At 37.0% G+C, this 17763-nt stretch overlaps 1 protein-coding gene and 1 pseudogene across 1 annotated transcript; both read left to right on the top strand.

The window, feature by feature from the left end:
* The first annotated feature begins 811 nt into the window (after window positions 1-811).
* On the top strand, window positions 812-1778 carry LOC129551015 (olfactory receptor 5W2-like; annotated as a pseudogene).
* Window positions 1779-11451: 9673 nt separating this feature from the next.
* On the top strand, window positions 11452-12428 carry LOC129551134 (olfactory receptor 5W2-like). The gene has a single exon (XM_088844997.1). It carries the CDS (start codon window positions 11496-11498, stop codon window positions 12426-12428), a length of 933 nt encoding a protein of 310 aa, XP_088701123.1. The 5' UTR covers window positions 11452-11495.
* Window positions 12429-17763: the final 5335 nt, after the last annotated feature.

Genomic DNA, 17763 nt, shown 5'->3' with positions numbered 1-17763 from the left:
AGGGAAATCTACATGTCTCTGGAAGGACTACTGACATGTAGTCTTGTAGCCCAAATGAAGGCATGTTAACACACAGGCATGTTTCTTATTAGAGAATTTTTAAAATTCTTACTGAAGTAAAAGTGAGGCTTTTTGGTAGACTGTGGATATTTTTTTGACTTTTCAGGTGGTTCAGTGGTAAAGAATCCACCTGCCAATGCAGAAGATTTGAGTTCAATTCTGGGTTGGGAAGATCACTTGGAGGAGGAAATAGCAACACAGTCCAGTATTCTTGTGTGGAAAATCCCGTGGACAGATGAGCCCATGGGCTACAGTCCACAGGGTTGCAAAGAGTTGAACACGACTTAGCGACTGAGCACATATATTTTTTAGACTGTAACTTGTGTCTAAGCCCTTATATTCCTCAAGTATTATTAGCTACAATATTCATGATATTAGGTAGATGTATTTATATTTTCTATACTCCAGTACTCTTGCCTGGAAAATCCCATGGACGGAGGAGCCTGGTGGGCTGCAGTCCATGGGGTCGCTAAGAGTCAGACACGACAGTGCGCCTTCAATTTCACTTTTCACTATCATGCTTTGGAGAAGGAAATGGCAACCCACTCCAGTATTCTTGCCTGGAAAATCTCAGGGACAGGGGAGCCTGGTGGGCTGCCGTCTATGGGGTCGCACAGAGTCGGACACGACTGAAGCAACTTAGCAGCAGCAGCATGCATGATATAGATTATAAAAAGACAAATACAGACAAAAATCACCTTCCTCCTTATGAGATTCTGCAGTTGTGCAGAAGTGTTCCACATCCCTGTGTCATTTTCTTGATCATTTGCTAAAAGTTTACATCAGAACACAAAGGATGGATAGAGGGATTGCTCCTCTCTGACTGAACTCATTTCCTTGGGAATTACTGACAACACCAAGAACAAAATGGCTCTTTTTTTACCATGGTTCTACTTGTTTACTTTATTAACCTTCTAGCAAATCTTGGAATGATAACCCTGATTAGGATGGATCCCCAGCTGCACACACCCAAGTACTTTTTCCTCAGCCACTTCACCTCTGCAATTCCACAGCAATTGTGCCCAAGATGCTGGTGGACCAATTTGCCAAGAACAAGTCAATCTCCTTCAACGGCTGTGCTTTGCAGTTCTTGGTCATCTGTATCTTTGCAGATTCTGAGTGTCTCCTGCTGGCTGTGATGGCCTATGACCGGTACAAGGCCGTCAGCCCCTTGCTCTATGTGGTCAGCATGTCCAGCGGGGTGTGCTCCCTGCTTGTGGCTGGGGTTTACCTAGTGGGGATGGCAGATACTCTGATACACAAGTCATTAGTATTCCCTTTATGTTTCTGTGGGTCAGATGAGATATACCATTTCTTCTGTGATTTACCTCCACTTTTCCTCCTTTCCCACTCTGATATACAGGTCAATGAGTTGACACTTTTCATTGTTTTTGCCTTCATTGAACTGAGTACCATTTCAGGAGTCCTTGTCTCTTATTGTTATACTACCCTTTCAGTCTTGAAAATCCACTCTGTTGAGGGGAGGTTCAAAGCTTTTTCCACCTGCACTTCCCACCTAACTGCAGTGGAAATTTTCCAGGGAACTCTGCTCTTTATGTATTTCAGGCCAAGTTCATCCTAATTCTCTAGATCAAGACAAGATGACCTCATTGTTTGACAGTCCTGTGACTCCAATGTTAAACCCTTTGATTTACAGTCTAAGGAACAAAGATGTGAAACAGACTCTGGAAAAAGTGAAACTTAAAAGATGGGGTTAAATGTTATATTTCACACACATAAACACATTTTGGGTTTTGTATTTCTAGAATTATATTTCATCATACAAGAGAGCCAAAATTTTCTCAATGCTTAAAATGTTATAAATAAGCATTTGTTATACAGCCAAAATTTTAGAAATGCTACAGTCTCCAAATACAGCATGCTCATATATATCAAGAATTTATATATGGCACCTCCTTTTTGTTGAAAACTTTCCTGAATTTTCTAACTTGATCAAATTTCATTGGCTTATGATTTCTTTCAACCAACATTTCAATTTGCCTGAAAATTTGTTGTGTGTTTCCTGAGAGATTTTTGAGCATTCTTTATATTTTATGGGACATACTGTACCTTCTGTATTAATGAATATAAGCTAGTGTCACCAACAAGCATTAATTAACTAAGCAGGTAAGTAACTCACTAGAAGCCCAACAATCATGAAATAAAATATTCAGTGTTATGAATCCAAAGCAAAATCTGAAACTAGTATGTCTTTGGATAGATATATTCAGTCACAAATCTAAAAATTATTCAATTTGGGAAATGGAACAATATTAGGGAATCTGATAATTAAATGAGTTTTGAGGTGGAAAAGCTCATGTATTTTAGAAGTAAAGAAGCTTTGTTTGCCACAACATGGAAGTCATTAAGTGAAGTAAGTCAGACAGTGAAAGATAACTACTGTATTATCTCACATACATATTGAATACAAAAAGGATTAATTAATAGAAATTGATTGTTTCCAAGGTCTGATAGGTGAAAAAATTTTGAAATATTTGTCAAAGTGTACTACTTTTCTGTTATATGATAAATAAGTTCTGGGTCTCTAATGTATATTATGGCTTTAGTTAACAATTCTGTATTTCAAACTTTAAATTTTCTAAAAAAGTAGATCTTAACTGTCCTCATTATGCACACATTCCAAATGGTAACTACGTGAACTAGTGAATGTGTTAACTAATCTTATGTGGTGATCATGTCACAATGTGTTCTCAGTCACCTCAGCCATGCCCAACTCTTTGAGACCCCATGGACTGTGGTCTGTCAGGCTCCTCTGTCCATGGGGATTCTAAAGGTAAAATGCTGGAGTGGGTTGCAATGCCCTCCTCCAGGGGATCTTTCAGACCCAGGAATTGAAACCATGTCTCTTATGTCTCCTGTAATGGCAGGCGAGATCTTTACCACTTGCCCCACCTGGGAAGCCCAGTCATAATGCATACATGTGTCAAATCTTCACCTTGTACACTTTATACATGCTAATTGTCAATTTTGCCTATATTTTGTTAAAAAAAGTAAGAAAAGATTTTAGGGAACAGCAGAAAGGATCTTGATAAAGTACGTCATTGGGCTATCATTATCAATTATCAATTTTTTAAAATTACTTTCTCATGACAATTTCTTTCTCTTCTTTCCTCTTCTTGGCCCCTGTTGAATGTCCTCTTTATCTATTTGTCATTCAAAAACAACCACCTACTTAAAGCATTATTTTATTTCACCCTGTTTGTGAAAAATTGACTCCATTACCCCAAAAACTCCATGTTGTCCAGATCACAATGGAGGAATAAATAAATACATAATAAACTGAAAACAATAGATAACATTTTTGAGTATTATTTTTATCTCAGAAGCAAAATCAACAGAGGGATAACATCTATTAAATATATATATTTACTTTATAGCATATAAATTATATGCATACACTCAACAGATTTTTTGGAAGATACATAAAGTGGTGTGGATATTAATATAATGGATCGATAAAGACATGCATATTAACTACACTAGGAGTCAAAAGCTATAAATTCTTGATATTTTCCTTCTTTATTGAAGACTAGACTGTTAACTTTGTTCCTTGTGAAAATGTGAATTTGACCATATATTTGAAAAATCTCATAAAACAGGCATTCTTAATTATTCATTAAAATTGAAAAAGATAAAAGCCACTGAAGTTCTTAGGTTTTCTCACTGCCATTGTAAAGTACCCTTATGAGAAAATATCTTAGAATGGCAATAAAGCCTAAAAAATGCCTTTGTTACACAGGGTGTTATTTGTGAGACATTATGAAATGTTAGGAAAAGGTCTCATGGTGGATAAATGGAGTTGGTACACTGGGATGACCCAAAAGGATGATATGGGGAGGGAGGTGGGAGAGGGGGTTCAAGATGGGGAACACATGTACACCCAGGGCAGATTCATGTCACCTAAATTATTTTGGAATTGTTGCTTACAGGCAACACGATGGCAGAAAACCTCTGAAATATAATAAAGTCCAATCAAAACAAGATGTCATTATGTTGCCATGAATAACACATTTCCATCTATATAACAGAAATTTATTACTACATCTAAAGAATTATTTGATCTAAGTATTGACCCATTTTATTATATCTACTTAATAAAAAAGAAAAAAAAAAAGAATTCATCCCATCAAATGGAAGACCAAAAATAAAATTGACTGATTCTACTTCTCCCAGAAATTGTATGGTTAAGTAACAAATTATGGAAATATATTTTAAGTAATTTATAACTCAAAAGGTTGAGCAAGAATGTATAATGCTCTTCTAACAGGATTCTGCAAAGTACGTAAACTGAACTAAATATTTTGGTGTATTCTAGTCTGTCTACATCAACTCTGATCACTATATTCCCCTTCTTAGTATCTCTACTTCACATTTTTATCATACCCATAACAATGATGAGTAACAAATATTGTATAAATGAAACATTATCAATGACAGTGCAGTAGACTAATACTACAGGCAAGTTCCCATATCCTGACCCCTTCATCCTTGCCACTTGAATACTTGAGTAGAAATATGGCATAACATAGTAGATAATGGATTTCCCTGTAGCTCAGATGGTAAAGAATCTGCCTGCAATTCAGGAGACCCAAGTTTGGTCCCTGGGTCAGGAAGCTACCCTTTAGAAGGAAATGGTAAACCACTCCAGTACTCTTGTCTGGAGAATCCCATGGGCAGAGGAGCCTTGTGGGTTACAGTCTGTGGGATCACAAAGAGTCGGACACGACTGAGTGCTTTTCCCTCTCTCTAATCGTAGATCACTGTATGTCTAAGGCAGAGAACATATGCATCTTAGGTTGTATAACTACACTCGTAAAAAGAGATGTTCAATACTCCAATAAGTACCAAGGTCTGTGATAAATACCGAAGCAGCAACTTTCAACCGTCCTGGAGATGTCTGGCTTTAGACATGTGCTATGAGCCAGGTGGAGAAATAACTCCAGAAAGAATGAAGGGATGGAGCCAAAACAAAACCAATACCCAGTTGTGGATGTGACTGGTGATAGAAACAAGGTCCGATGCTGTAAAGAACAATATTGCATAGGAACCTGGAATGTTAGGTCCATGAATCAAGGCAAATTGGAAGTGGTCAAACAGGAGACGGCAAGAGTGAACATAGACATTCTAGGAATCAGTGAACTAAAATGGACTGGAATGGGTGAATTTAACTCAGATGACCATTATATCTACTACTGTGGACAGGAATCCCTGAGAAGAAATGGAGTAGCCATCATGGTCAACAAAAGAGTCCGAAATACAGTACTTGGATGAAATCTTAAAAACGACAGATGATCTCTGTTCATTTCCAAGGCAAACCATTCAATATTATAGTAATCCAGACCTACGCTCCAACCAGTAACTCTGAAGAAGCTGAAGTTGAACAGTTCTATGAAGACCTACAAGACCTTTTAGAACTAACACCCAAAAAAGATGTCCTTTTCATTATAGGGGACTGGAATGCAAAAGTAGGAAGTCAAGAAACACCTGGAGTAACAGGCAAATTTGGCCTTAGAGCATGGAATGAAGCAGGGAAAAAGCTAATAGAGTTTTGCCAAGAGAACGCACTGCTCATAGAAAGCACCCTCTTCCAACAACACAAGAGAAAACTCTACACATGGACATCACCAGATGGCCAACACCAAAATCAGATTGATTACATTCTTTGCAGCCAAAGATGGAGAAGCTGTATACAGTTAGCAAAAACAAGACCAGGAGTTGACTGTGGCTCAGATCATGAACTCCTTATTGCCAAAATCAAAGTTAAATTGAAGAAAGTAGGGAAAACCACTAGACCATTCACATATGACCTAAATCAAATCCCTTATGATTATACAGTAGAAGTGAGAAATAGCTTTAAGGGACTAGATCAAATAGATAGTGTGCCTGGTGAACTGTGGACGGAGGTTCGTGACATTGTACAGAAGACAGGGACGAAGACCATCCCCATGGAAAAGAAATGCAAAGAAGCAAAATGGCTGTCTGAGGAGGCCTTACAAATAGCTGTGAAAAGAAGAGAAGCAAAAAGCAGAGGACACAAGGAAAGATATAAGCATCTGAATGCAGAGTTCCAAAGAATAGCAAGGAGAGATAAGAAAGCCTTCCTCAGTGATCAATGCAAAGAAATAGAGGAAAATAACAGAATAGGAAAAACAAGAGACCTCTTCAAGAAAATTAGAGATTCCAAGGGAACATTTTATGCAAAGATGGGCTCGATAAAGGATAGAAATGGTATGGACCTAACAGAATCAGAAGATATTAAGAAGAGGTGGCAAGAATACACAGTAGAACTGTACAAAAAAGATCTTCATGACCAAGATAATCACGATGGCGAGATCACTCACCTGGAGCCAGACACCTTGGAACGTGAAGTCAAGTGGGCCTTAGAAAGCATCACTACAAACAAAGCTAGTGGAGGTGATGGAATTCCAGTTGAGCTATTTCAAATCCTGAAAGATGATGCTGTGAAAGTGCTGCACTCAATATGCCAACAAATTTGGAAAACTCAGCAGTGGCCACAGGACTGGAAAAGGTCAGTCTTCATTCCAATCCCAAAGAAAGGCAATGCCAAAGAATGCTCAAACTACCGCACAATTGCACTCATCTCACATGCTAGTAAAGTCATGCTCAAAGTTCTCCGAGCCAGGCTTCCGTAATATGTGAACTGTGAACTCCCAGATGTTCAAACAGGTTTTAGAAAAGGCAGAGGCCCCAGAGATCAAATTGCCAACATCCACTGGATCATGGAGAAAGCAAGAGAGTTCCAGAAAAACATCTATTTCTGCTTCATTGACTATGCCAAAGCCTTTGACTGTGTGGATCACAATAAACTGTGGGAAATTCTGAAAGAGATGGGAATCCCAGACCACCTGACCTGCCTCTTGAGAAACCTGTATGCATGTCAGGAAGCAACAGTTAGAACTGGACATGGAACAACAGACTGGTTCCAAATAGGAAAAGGATATTGTCACCCTGCTTATTTCTTTTTTTTTTTTTTATTTTAAGCACTTTGCATTTTATTTATTTTTTGTTTGTTTTTTTCTTTTATATTGGAGGGTAATTATTTTACAAAATTATATTGGTTGGTTTTGCCATAAATTGACATGAATCCACCCCAGGTGTACGTACCTTTCCCTTCTTGAACCCTCCTCCCACCTCCCTCTTCCCCTTAAATGCAGTGTACAACATGAGGAACTTTGGGCTGGAAGAAGCACAAGCTGGAATCAAGATTTCCAGGAGAAATAGCAATAACCTCAGATATGCAGATAACACCACCTTTATAGCAGAAAGTAAAGAAAAACTAAAGAGCCTCTTGATGGAAGTGAAAGAGGAGAGTGAAAAAGTTGGCTTGAAGCTCTACATTCAGAAAACAAAGATCATGGCATCTGGTCCCATCACTTCATGGGAAGTAGATGGGGAAATAGTGGAAACAGTGTCAGACTTTATTTTTGGGGGGCTCCAAAATCACTGCGGATGCTGATAGCAGCCATGAGTTTAAAAGACGCTTACTCCTTGGCAGGAAAGTTATGACCAACCTAGATAGCATATTAAAAAGCAGAGCCATTACTTTGCCAACCAAGGTCCGTCTAGTCAAGGCTATGGTTTTTCCCGTGGTCATGTATGGATGTGAGAGTTGGACTGTGAGGAAAGCTGATGGCAGAAGAATTGATGCTTTTGAACTGTGGTGCTGCAGAAGACTCTTGAGAGTCCCTTGGACTGCAAGGAGATCCAACCAGTCCATTCTAAAGGAGATCAATCCTGGGTGTTTACTAGAAGAACTGATGCTGAAGCTGAAACTGCAATACTTTGGCCACCTCCTGCGAAGAGTTGTCTCACTGGAAAAGACTCTTATGCTGGGAGGGATTGGGGGCGGTAGGAGAAGGGGACGACAGAGAATGAGATGGCTGGATGGCATCACCGACTCGATGGACATGAGTTTGAGTGAACTCTGAGGGTTCGCGATGGGCAGGGAGGTCTGGCATGCTGTGATTCATGGGATCGCAAAGAGTCGGACACGACTGAGAGACTGAACTGAACTGATGAGCCGGGTAGCATGTCACTGTGGACTTAGCATATCACGATTCCTTTCTGACCCTCAGATTGCCTTATGTAAGACAGAGACTTCAGTTAGATTACCTCCAAGTTCCTTTCCAGGTGATACAATCTGTCTCTGTAATATATGACCATCCTGCTGTGTAAATCCATCCCAGTATTGGAAAAAATTTGGAAACTGTTTTAAAAAATGCAAGGAGTTACTTCGTGTTCAAACTAGTTATTGGACTCTATGTGTAGGCTGTTTTAACCTTAAATAGTGGTGGCATGAAGCCATCTAGATAGTATGAGATTCAGAAGACCAAACACTTTGAAAGATAACTTTTGTGTGGCCTGTTATTCCAATTCAGGTATCTAATAGACTGCTCATAGGAGTGTATATTTACATTTATTAGCCTTTTGGTAAGCAAACCAGATATAAAAAGTTGTTGCTTTTGTTCTGTTGCTATGTCGTGCTGACTCTTTGCGCACCATGGACTGCAGCAGGAAATTTTCTTCCTCTCTGCCTCCATGGAGGGACACCAGGGGTCCCCATCCCTCACTCTCCAAGAATTTGTCCAAGTTCATGCTCTTTGAACCAGTGATGCTATGCAACCATCTCATCCTCTGCCACCCTCTTCTTTTGCCTTCAATCTTTCCCAGAACCAAGGTCTTTTTCAATGAATCGACTGCTCTCATCAGGTGGCCAAAGTATTGCAGCTTCAGCTTAATAATGTTTTTGTCTTTTTCTGGGAAAAGGGATCTTTTCATTCCTGACAATTTATTTTCAGTATACTTTTGTAGATGAAAGTTTTCTTGATAGAGCATACTCTAAAAATGAGTTTCCACAAAGTATGTTCGCTGTCAGATTGTTACTTTTTATTTTTTAAAATCTAACAGTCTCCTGTGAAAAGAAGTGTATGTTATATATTTTTCATATTGATGTGGTGCATAAGTTCTTGGAGCATCTCAACCCATAATTATTCTTTACATTACCCGAAGTGATGCCCTGCTTGTAGAACAACCCTGTCTTTATGCCCCTACTAACTCCTGTAGTCATTCTCCCTTAGCAGGGAGACATACTGAACTTTGGTACCCTATAGTGGACTCTGTATTACAATACTCCGTGTTTGAGGAACAGACAACTATGTTCTGTAAAAATAATGTCTGGGTAGACCTTTGCCTACGGAATTTTACTGTCACCGGGGGCACCAGAAAAAAACCCAAATATAGATTTTTTTTTTCTCTTAATTGTATCTAAGGAAGATATTTTCTTCTTAAGACATGTTTTCAATTATTTTGAGATATCTATTTTTCATGAAACATAAATCTCATTGGGTGAATTTTATGTTATCCAACTTAAAATAATAAATGTAGGTACTCAAACATACTGCATGATTCTGTTTATAGGCAAGACAAAGAATAGAAAACCACATGGAATAAAAAATAGATTAATGGTTTCCAGGGCTCAGGGAGGGAGGAAGGAGGAGTGATAGCTAGTAAGTATGAGCTTTTTATCGAACTGATGAAAAAGTTCTAGAAGTAGATAGTGGTGATGACTGAACAACCAGGAAAATATATTAAAACCAAAGAACTATATTTATTGAAATGATGAACTTTATGACTCTTGCATTATATTTTAATATGAAAGAAAATACAACTGAAGTGTAGTATAGAGGGAGACTTTTTCATAAACACAGTGGAACTGGAAATGATGAAGGGGGTGAACTTTTTGAGTGGCTTTAAGTTTCCTCTTTGACTAGAGAAGGAGGAGATAGCTTCAGGGTAATTGTGAAGCACACCATATAAACAACCTGCAGTGTACTTTCTACCACAGATCAATTTGGTGACAAGAGTAAAGCATAAAACTTGGCATTTGGCAAGTTGTTTGTGAATTCACAGGGGGATATACCTAAGTAGGAAAGTAATTAATGGAGTGTTTTCATAACACCAGCACCTAAGGGCAATAGCATCAGTGATCTAAGTCATATTGTTTGCAGTAAAACAAAAGGCCTTCTACCTATTATTCAGTTACCTAAGACTTGTTCATCTCAGGTAGGTTTACAGATTCTAACAAAGAATATAGGAGAAAATACTTAATATTTTTAGGAAAAAAATGTAAATGAAGGATATATGCTTGCTTACTTATTAAACCTGTATTTAATGACTAGAAATAATCTTTTCTTCTCAGAGTCTCAGATTCTCAGAAAAATCTATCTGAATAGGTTAATATCCACATTATAGCATTTTATTTGTTTTATTTGCTATTGGGTCACAAAAAAAGGCTTTACTTCTTTTATTATTAGGCAACTCTACACATGAATTTAAGGTATGTTTAGTTTTATTTTACTGAAGGAATATTGCAGATACCACAACAAAAATAAAAATATGTACAAATCCATCTCCTTGTGAACCATATGTCATGTTTACTTGGGCCTGAGGGGGAAAAATTCTTTAAATACATTCTATTCTTGTATACATTAAAATATAAGCACATGCTCAAACATAAATACACACATAGAGTATAGACAGAGGTCTATGCATTTTAAAAGCATGTACTGTCTTTCATCTCATTTCTGTTTTATAATAAAAAATCTTTTATAATATGTATTAATTCAAATGTATATGGTACATTCTGTTGTCTTCACTTTCTTTTAGCTTTTTTTTTTTTTAATGGTCAAGAGAGTTTTCTTTGACAACAATCACTCTACAAAGATAATGAGCAATGTGAAAGAGAAATAATAATTTCTATAATAGAAGAAGTAATAATTTTCTTACTTTATATCTCACTGAATACTAAACACAAGATAAACTAAAACAGGTAACAAAATTATTTTTTATTATTACTAGTCAGTGATATACTAACTACTTCTGGAACTAAGATGAAGATTCTTTAACTAATCATGTTTTTTGAGAAACATGAATTGTAATCACTTTCTGTACTCAACTCAATATATTCAAACATAGGAAATGCTTAGCCTTATGTCTTAGAGTATGCTCTCTCCAACACTAGTGTCTCTTCCATGTGGTTTTGAACCGGTGAAGAAATGTAAATTCATTCAGATCTACGCCCTGACATTAAAATAAATAAATAAATAAAAGTATGGCTCAGCGAAGAGCTTTAAAAAGTAATGTACTTCATAAATGACATCTAGATTTACATCAAATTTTCTCAAAGGTCTTTTTTAGATAATTTTAATTACTGAAGAATAGACAGCTATGCCTCTTTAAAGAGGGTGTTTGTGGCTAGAAAATTTCCTAACTTTAAAAATATTATTACAGAAAAAAATGTTCGGACTTATTTTACAGATGTGCAGAAGTGTTACCACATGCAAATGTCATTGTCTTGATCATTTTCTCAGAAGTTTATGCAAGAATAAAGAAGAATGGATAGAGGGAATTGCTCCTCCTTAACTGAATTCATTTTCTTGGGAATTACTGATAACACTGAGAAAAAAGTGATCCTATTTACAATGTTTCTCCTTGTTTATCTCATCAATCTTCTGGCAAATCTTGGAATGATAACCCTGATTAGGATGGATCCCCAGTTGCACACACCCATGTACTTTTTCCTCAGCCACCTTGCCTTCTGTGACCTCTGCAATTCCACAGCAATTGGGCCGAAGATGCTGGTGGACATATTTGCTAAGAACAAAACTATCCCCTTCTATGGCTGTGCTCTGCAATTCTTGGTCTTTTGTATGTTTTCAGATTCTGAGTCTTTGTTGCTGGCAGTGATGGCCTATGACCGGTACAAGGCTGTCAGCAGCCCCTTGCTCTATGCGGTCAGCATGTCCAGTGGGGTGTGCTCCCTGCTCATGGCGGGGGTTTACCTGGTGGGAATGGCAGATGCTCTGATACACACGACATTAGCATTCCGCTTATGTTTCTGTGGGTCAAATGAGATTAACCACTTTTTTTGTGATGTTCCTCCTCTCCTATTGCTATCTTGCTCAGACACACAGGTCAATGAGTTAGTGATATTCACTGTTTTTGGCTTCATTGAACTGAGTACCATTTCAGGAGTTCTTGTCTCTTACTGTTATATTATCCTATCAGTCTTGAAGATCCACTCTGCCGAGGGGAGATTCAAAGCTTTCTCTACCTGCACCTTCCACCTAACTGCTGTGGTAATCTTCCAGGGAACTATGCTCTTCATGTATTTCAGGCCAAGTTCATCCTACTCTCTAGATCAAGACAAAATGTCCTCATTGTTTTACACCCTTGTGATTCCCATGTTAAACCCTCTGATTTACAGCTTAAGGAATGAAGATGTGAAACAGGCCCTAATAAAATTGAAAACTAAATTGCATTTTTAAATATCTATATCATATATATATGTACACATCCACACACATATACAGTACTTGTTTAATTAAAAAGGTATATGACATAACACATGAGAAACATAAATTTCTCAGATTCTTAAATAAAGAGGTATTTGGATTAAACCTCAATCCTAAAATATTCCCCTCACAAGTCTGCTTAGTGTGTGTCCAGAATTCAAATGTGGCACTGTTTTTTAAAAACTTCTGACTTTTCTAATTATGCCAATTTTTGTTTCACTTTTTCATTCAAATATTATTTCAATTTCCCATGACTTATTGTGCATTTACTGAGCATTTTCAGAACTTATTTCCTTGATATGTTATAGTACATCTAGTAGATTTTATACCAAAAGTTGTTAGTGTTAATATTAAACATTAAGGAGCTAAACATTTAAGTAATTCATAATAAGACTTAAAATCATCATGAAATAAAAATTGAGGGCTGTAAATACAAAAGCAAAATTTCTAAAACTATTGTAAAAGAAAGATATATATATATATATATATATATATATACACACACACACATATATATGCATGTGTATACACATATGCGCTGTGCTGTACTTCGTTTCTCAGTCATGTCTGATTTTTTGCTACTCCATGGACTGTAGCCCACCAGGCTCCTCTGCCCATGGGGACTCTCCAGGCAAGAATACTGGAGTGGGTGCCATGCCCTCCTCTAAGGGATCTTCCCAACCTAACATCAAACCTAGGCTCCCCACATTGCAGGCAGATTCTTTACCATCTGAGCCACCAGGGAATCACAATAATACCAGGGTGGGTAGCCTATCTCTGCTCCAGGGGAACTTCCTGACGCAGGAGTCAAACTGGGGTCTCCCGCATTGCAGGCGGATTCTTTACCAGCTGAGCTACCAGGGAAGCCCCTATGTATATATATGCATATACATATATATACACAAATTTATATGGTATATACTAAACCCTCAGTTAATTTTGTGTAACTGTGATATAATTAGCACTAAAAAAACACTAAAAGTGTTGTTTGCTATTTTTGATTTGTTACATATTTGCTTGTTTTACAACTTTATGTCACCAGACAATAATCAGTGTTTGGATAACAGAGATGGGATGCTTAATCCTTTAGCAAAGAATGCTCATAAATCATATATATGTGTATGTTAATATATGTGTGCATGTTTGTATGTTGTTACTTCAGTTTCAGTTATGTCTGACTCTTTGCAACCCAGTGGACTGTAGACACCCAGGCTCTTCTGTTCATGGAATTCTCCAAGCAAGAATACTGGAGTGGGTTGCCATGCCCTCCTCTAGGGCATCTTCTCAATCTAGAAATCAAACTCCATGTCTCATGTTTCCTGCATTGGCAGGTGGGTTCTTTACCACTAGTGCCACCTGTGAAGCCCATGTTAATACGTGTAAGTTCATGCATATATATATAAAGCATAATTGAATATACATATTGTTTACACATGTATACAAAAGGTTTTTTTTGAGGGGGAATGCACATGAATTAGTTGTGGACACTAATAATGGGCCTATAAGGACATACATAATGATTACATTAGAAATAAACAGTTATGAGTTATTGATATTTACCTTTGTTCTTGTTTCCTGAAGGCTAAGCACTGAATCAGTTTGTTGAGAAAGTGAAGATATGGTCATATATTTGAAGGATCATAAGCTGCGGAAAGATTGTTAATTATCCATTAAAATTTTAAAAGCTAAAAGCCAATGATTGTCTTAAATTTTCTAGTTGCCATTCTAAAATATCCTTATGTTAATGTATTTCAGAATGGAAGTAAAGTCAAAGAACTTACTCTGTTATCCAAAATGTCATTTGTGAGACTTTATGGCATATTGGGCTTTCCAAATATCTCAGTTGTAAAGAATCTGCCTGCCAACGCAGGAGATGCAGGAGACATGGGTTTGATCCCTGGGTCAGGAATTCCCCCTGGAGGAGGAAATTACAACTCTCTCCAGTATTTTTGCTCGGAGAAACCCATGAAAAGAGGAGTCTGGCAGGCTACAGTCTAGAGTTGCAAAGAGTCAAATATGACTGAGCTCACACACATCCATGGCATATTAGGAAAAATTCTCATGGTGGAAAAATACTGCAAAGAATTCTTATTTTAGACAAAAGACTTATAAGTTTCTAAACGTAGCATATTTTATCATTTTATCAAACTCTTTTGGAACTGCTGCTTATAAAAAGCAGCTAGATCAAAGCACTGTCTGAAAATTCAAGTCTAAGAAAACGGCATCAATGGATTGTGATGTAGCATATTATCTAACTAATCCATCTCCATTCATATGACATATATTTGTTACATTATCTAAAAACTGATTTGCATATTGGTCCATTTTATTGGATCTAATGTAAGTGATATGAAGAAGAAAGAAAATTTGAGCCCATTAACTGATAGCCAAAAATAGAATTGCAGAAACAACATCTAGATAATATCTGGCTTTCATGTCTAGAATTACAGAGGCTAAAGAAGAAATTATGAGAATATTCTTTTAGGGAATTCATAGCTCAAATAGAAGTTTGGACATGGTATGTAAAGATTCTACTATAATGTAAGTTTTCAGAAATAGGGAGCAATATATCAAAAGGCTCTGATGTCTTCTAGCCGGTCTACTTCAGTCTTCATCACACTTTCCTTTTCTCCACATTACATCCCTCTGACATATCACCGATCGTGATGGAAAATATCTTTGTTCAAGTGCAGTATTATTAGTGACAGTGGGTAATTTGTCAATATTATAGCAGGGTTTCCATTCTATAGTCCCTTTCTTCATCCTTGAATTTAAATTCTTAAATATGCCATGATGATAGACTCGGTTACCTATCTAACACAGAGAAGAGAGAGATACATAGTGGTCATAGGCTGTATAACTACATTTTATAGAAAGAGAGGAGTAGTGATGTTCAATAAGCCAATACATAAGAGGGTTTCTGTTTAAGCTGGAGGGAGTGACGTTTAACCTCACTGGAAATCACTCTCCCTAGTTAGACACATGCTCTGGACCAGGTAGCGATGCCGCTCTAAATGGAACTCATCACTCTTCCTTTCTATCACTCAGATCCCCCTGTGTAAAATGGGGACTTCAGCCAGATTACCTGTAAGATCCTTTCCAGATGATACAACTTGCCTCTATAAAATATGACTCTACTTCTGTGTAAAGCCATCCCTATTATTGGAACAGATTTCAAAAATGGAAGAGAAAAGAGTCACTTCAGCACTTCATGTTCAAACAAAGAATTGTGTGGCTTGTTCAAATTCAGAATCTCATAGAGTCCTCATAGAAGTAGATATTCAACCTTACTAATGCTCAAGTAAATAAAACTGAAATAAAAAGTAAAGTCATACTGTATCATCTACAGAATGGCAAAATGTAAGCTATTGAAATATCAACTACTGGTGAAGTTGTGAAGCACCATGGCCTTTACAAATTGACAGTAGATGGAAAATTGCCACTGCCCTTGATAAAACTCCATCGCTGAGTCTTCCATAGCTGTCTGTACAAGTGTCCTAGGACCAAAAATACCATGCCTGGAATTATGCCCAAGAGGGAAGAATGAATATCTTCACTAAAAGACATGTACAAAAATATTCACCATAATAGGATTTGAAATACTATAACACTGAAAATAACTAAATTTTTTCCCAGTACATTAGTATAGGACTTGATAAGATTTTCTTTAATGTATTTTTTAGGGTTTGTAGGCCATAAAATCTTAGCCACACCTGAACAATTTTTTGCTATATCCGCAAAGCAAACATCTGTAATACACATATAAATGGTATGTCTCAGCTTAGGTACAATGTCATGGATCAAGTTTACTGACTCCTGCTCTGGATTAGACAAATAACTTTATGGTAAGTTTGTATGTTGAAAAAATAGACTGCTTTGTTGATGAATGAACTACCTCTGCATACAACAACATGTGGAGAAATTTCACAAACATAATACTGAGCAAAATAAGCCAGACATAATAGTGTAAAGGCGATATGATTTCCCTGGTATATACCTCAAAAATAAACAAGCTAAGCAATATATGGTATTGAACATTAATTTGTGATCAGTGTGGGTAAAATTTCCAAGAAGCAACAGATTATTTTTTTTGGGGGGGGGTCTGGTTGTAGTTTCATTTTTGAAAATGTTCTTGCTGTGTACTTTTTTAGGTGAAAATTTCTGTATATATATTAGACTCTGATTTTCATTGAGCAAAGTAGATGCAATGAGGAATGGTAAGAAATCTTATTTGTATTTTTAAATCTAAAGGCCTGTAGTGCAAAATGAATGTTCAGTGTACATATGTGATTTTAGTGTAATTCATAATTCCACAGAGTATCTCAATGCAGTATTCATTTTTATGTTATTAGAAATGCTGCCTTGCTTATAGAAAAACACTGTCTTTATTCACACACTTGCTCTCCCAGTCATTCTCTTAGCTGCAGTGAGACGTAATGTATTCAGTACTGTATCATCCAATGAACTCTGTGTCATAATAATCTAAGTTTGAGGAATAGAAACTATATTCTGAAAAAAAATAATTTCCTCCTCAGTACACATTTTCAAATAGAGAACTGTCTTAATGTTACCAGGAGTACCAGGAAAATCCTAGAGATTTTTTCCCACTTGCTTATATGTGAGGAAGACATTTTCTTCTAAAGACATGTTTTTCAATTATTTAAGACCTCCATTTTTAATGAAACACAAATCCCTTTGGGAGATACTTTGTGTTATCCAATTTAAAATAATAATTTATCTACCCAAGTAAAGTAAAGTCACTCAGTCGTGTCCAACTCTTTGCGACCCCGTGGACTGTAGCCTAGCAGGCTTCTCCATCCATGGGATTCTCCAGGCAAGAAGACTGGAGTGGGTTACCATTTCCTTCTCCAGGGGATCTTCCCGACCCAGGGATTGAACCCAGGTCTCCCGCATTGGAAGCAGTCGCTTTAACCTCTGAGCCACCAGGGAAGCCCAACTCAGGTTTAAATCGTTGGGTGAGAGTAGATTGAAAAGTGTTAGTCAGCATGGTCTTGATAACAGCACTGTTAAAAAGCTAAAGCTGGGTTCTGGATGAATGAAATGCAACAGAAGGGATTTTTCCCAGAAGACAAGAATGTAGCTGAGGGGAAAATTAAAATGCATAGTAGAATGAGATGACTAAAACAATTCTATATATACCATATGTGTGACAGTGAAGTAAATAATGATAATAAAACTCTTTTGTAATGCAAATGCATCAGTTTCTTGATTTTAGTGAGAAATTATTAAGTTATGTGGTTTGATCTTTGCCTCAAAAATATTTCCATAGAGTACTGTACTTGATACC

Source organism: Moschus berezovskii, chromosome 17, assembly GCF_049115385.1.
Source record: "Moschus berezovskii isolate FMDL1 chromosome 17, NW_MosBer_1.0, whole genome shotgun sequence".
In the NCBI taxonomy this organism is placed as follows: Eukaryota; Metazoa; Chordata; class Mammalia; order Artiodactyla; family Moschidae; genus Moschus; species Moschus berezovskii.
This window is presented reverse-complemented; position numbering and strand designations above follow the sequence as displayed.

Excerpts from the sequence above, each read along its gene's own strand:
- LOC129551134 (XM_088844997.1), top strand. The coding sequence starts at position 11,496 with ATGGATAGAGGGAATTGCTCCTCCTTAACTGAATTCATTTTCTTGGGA.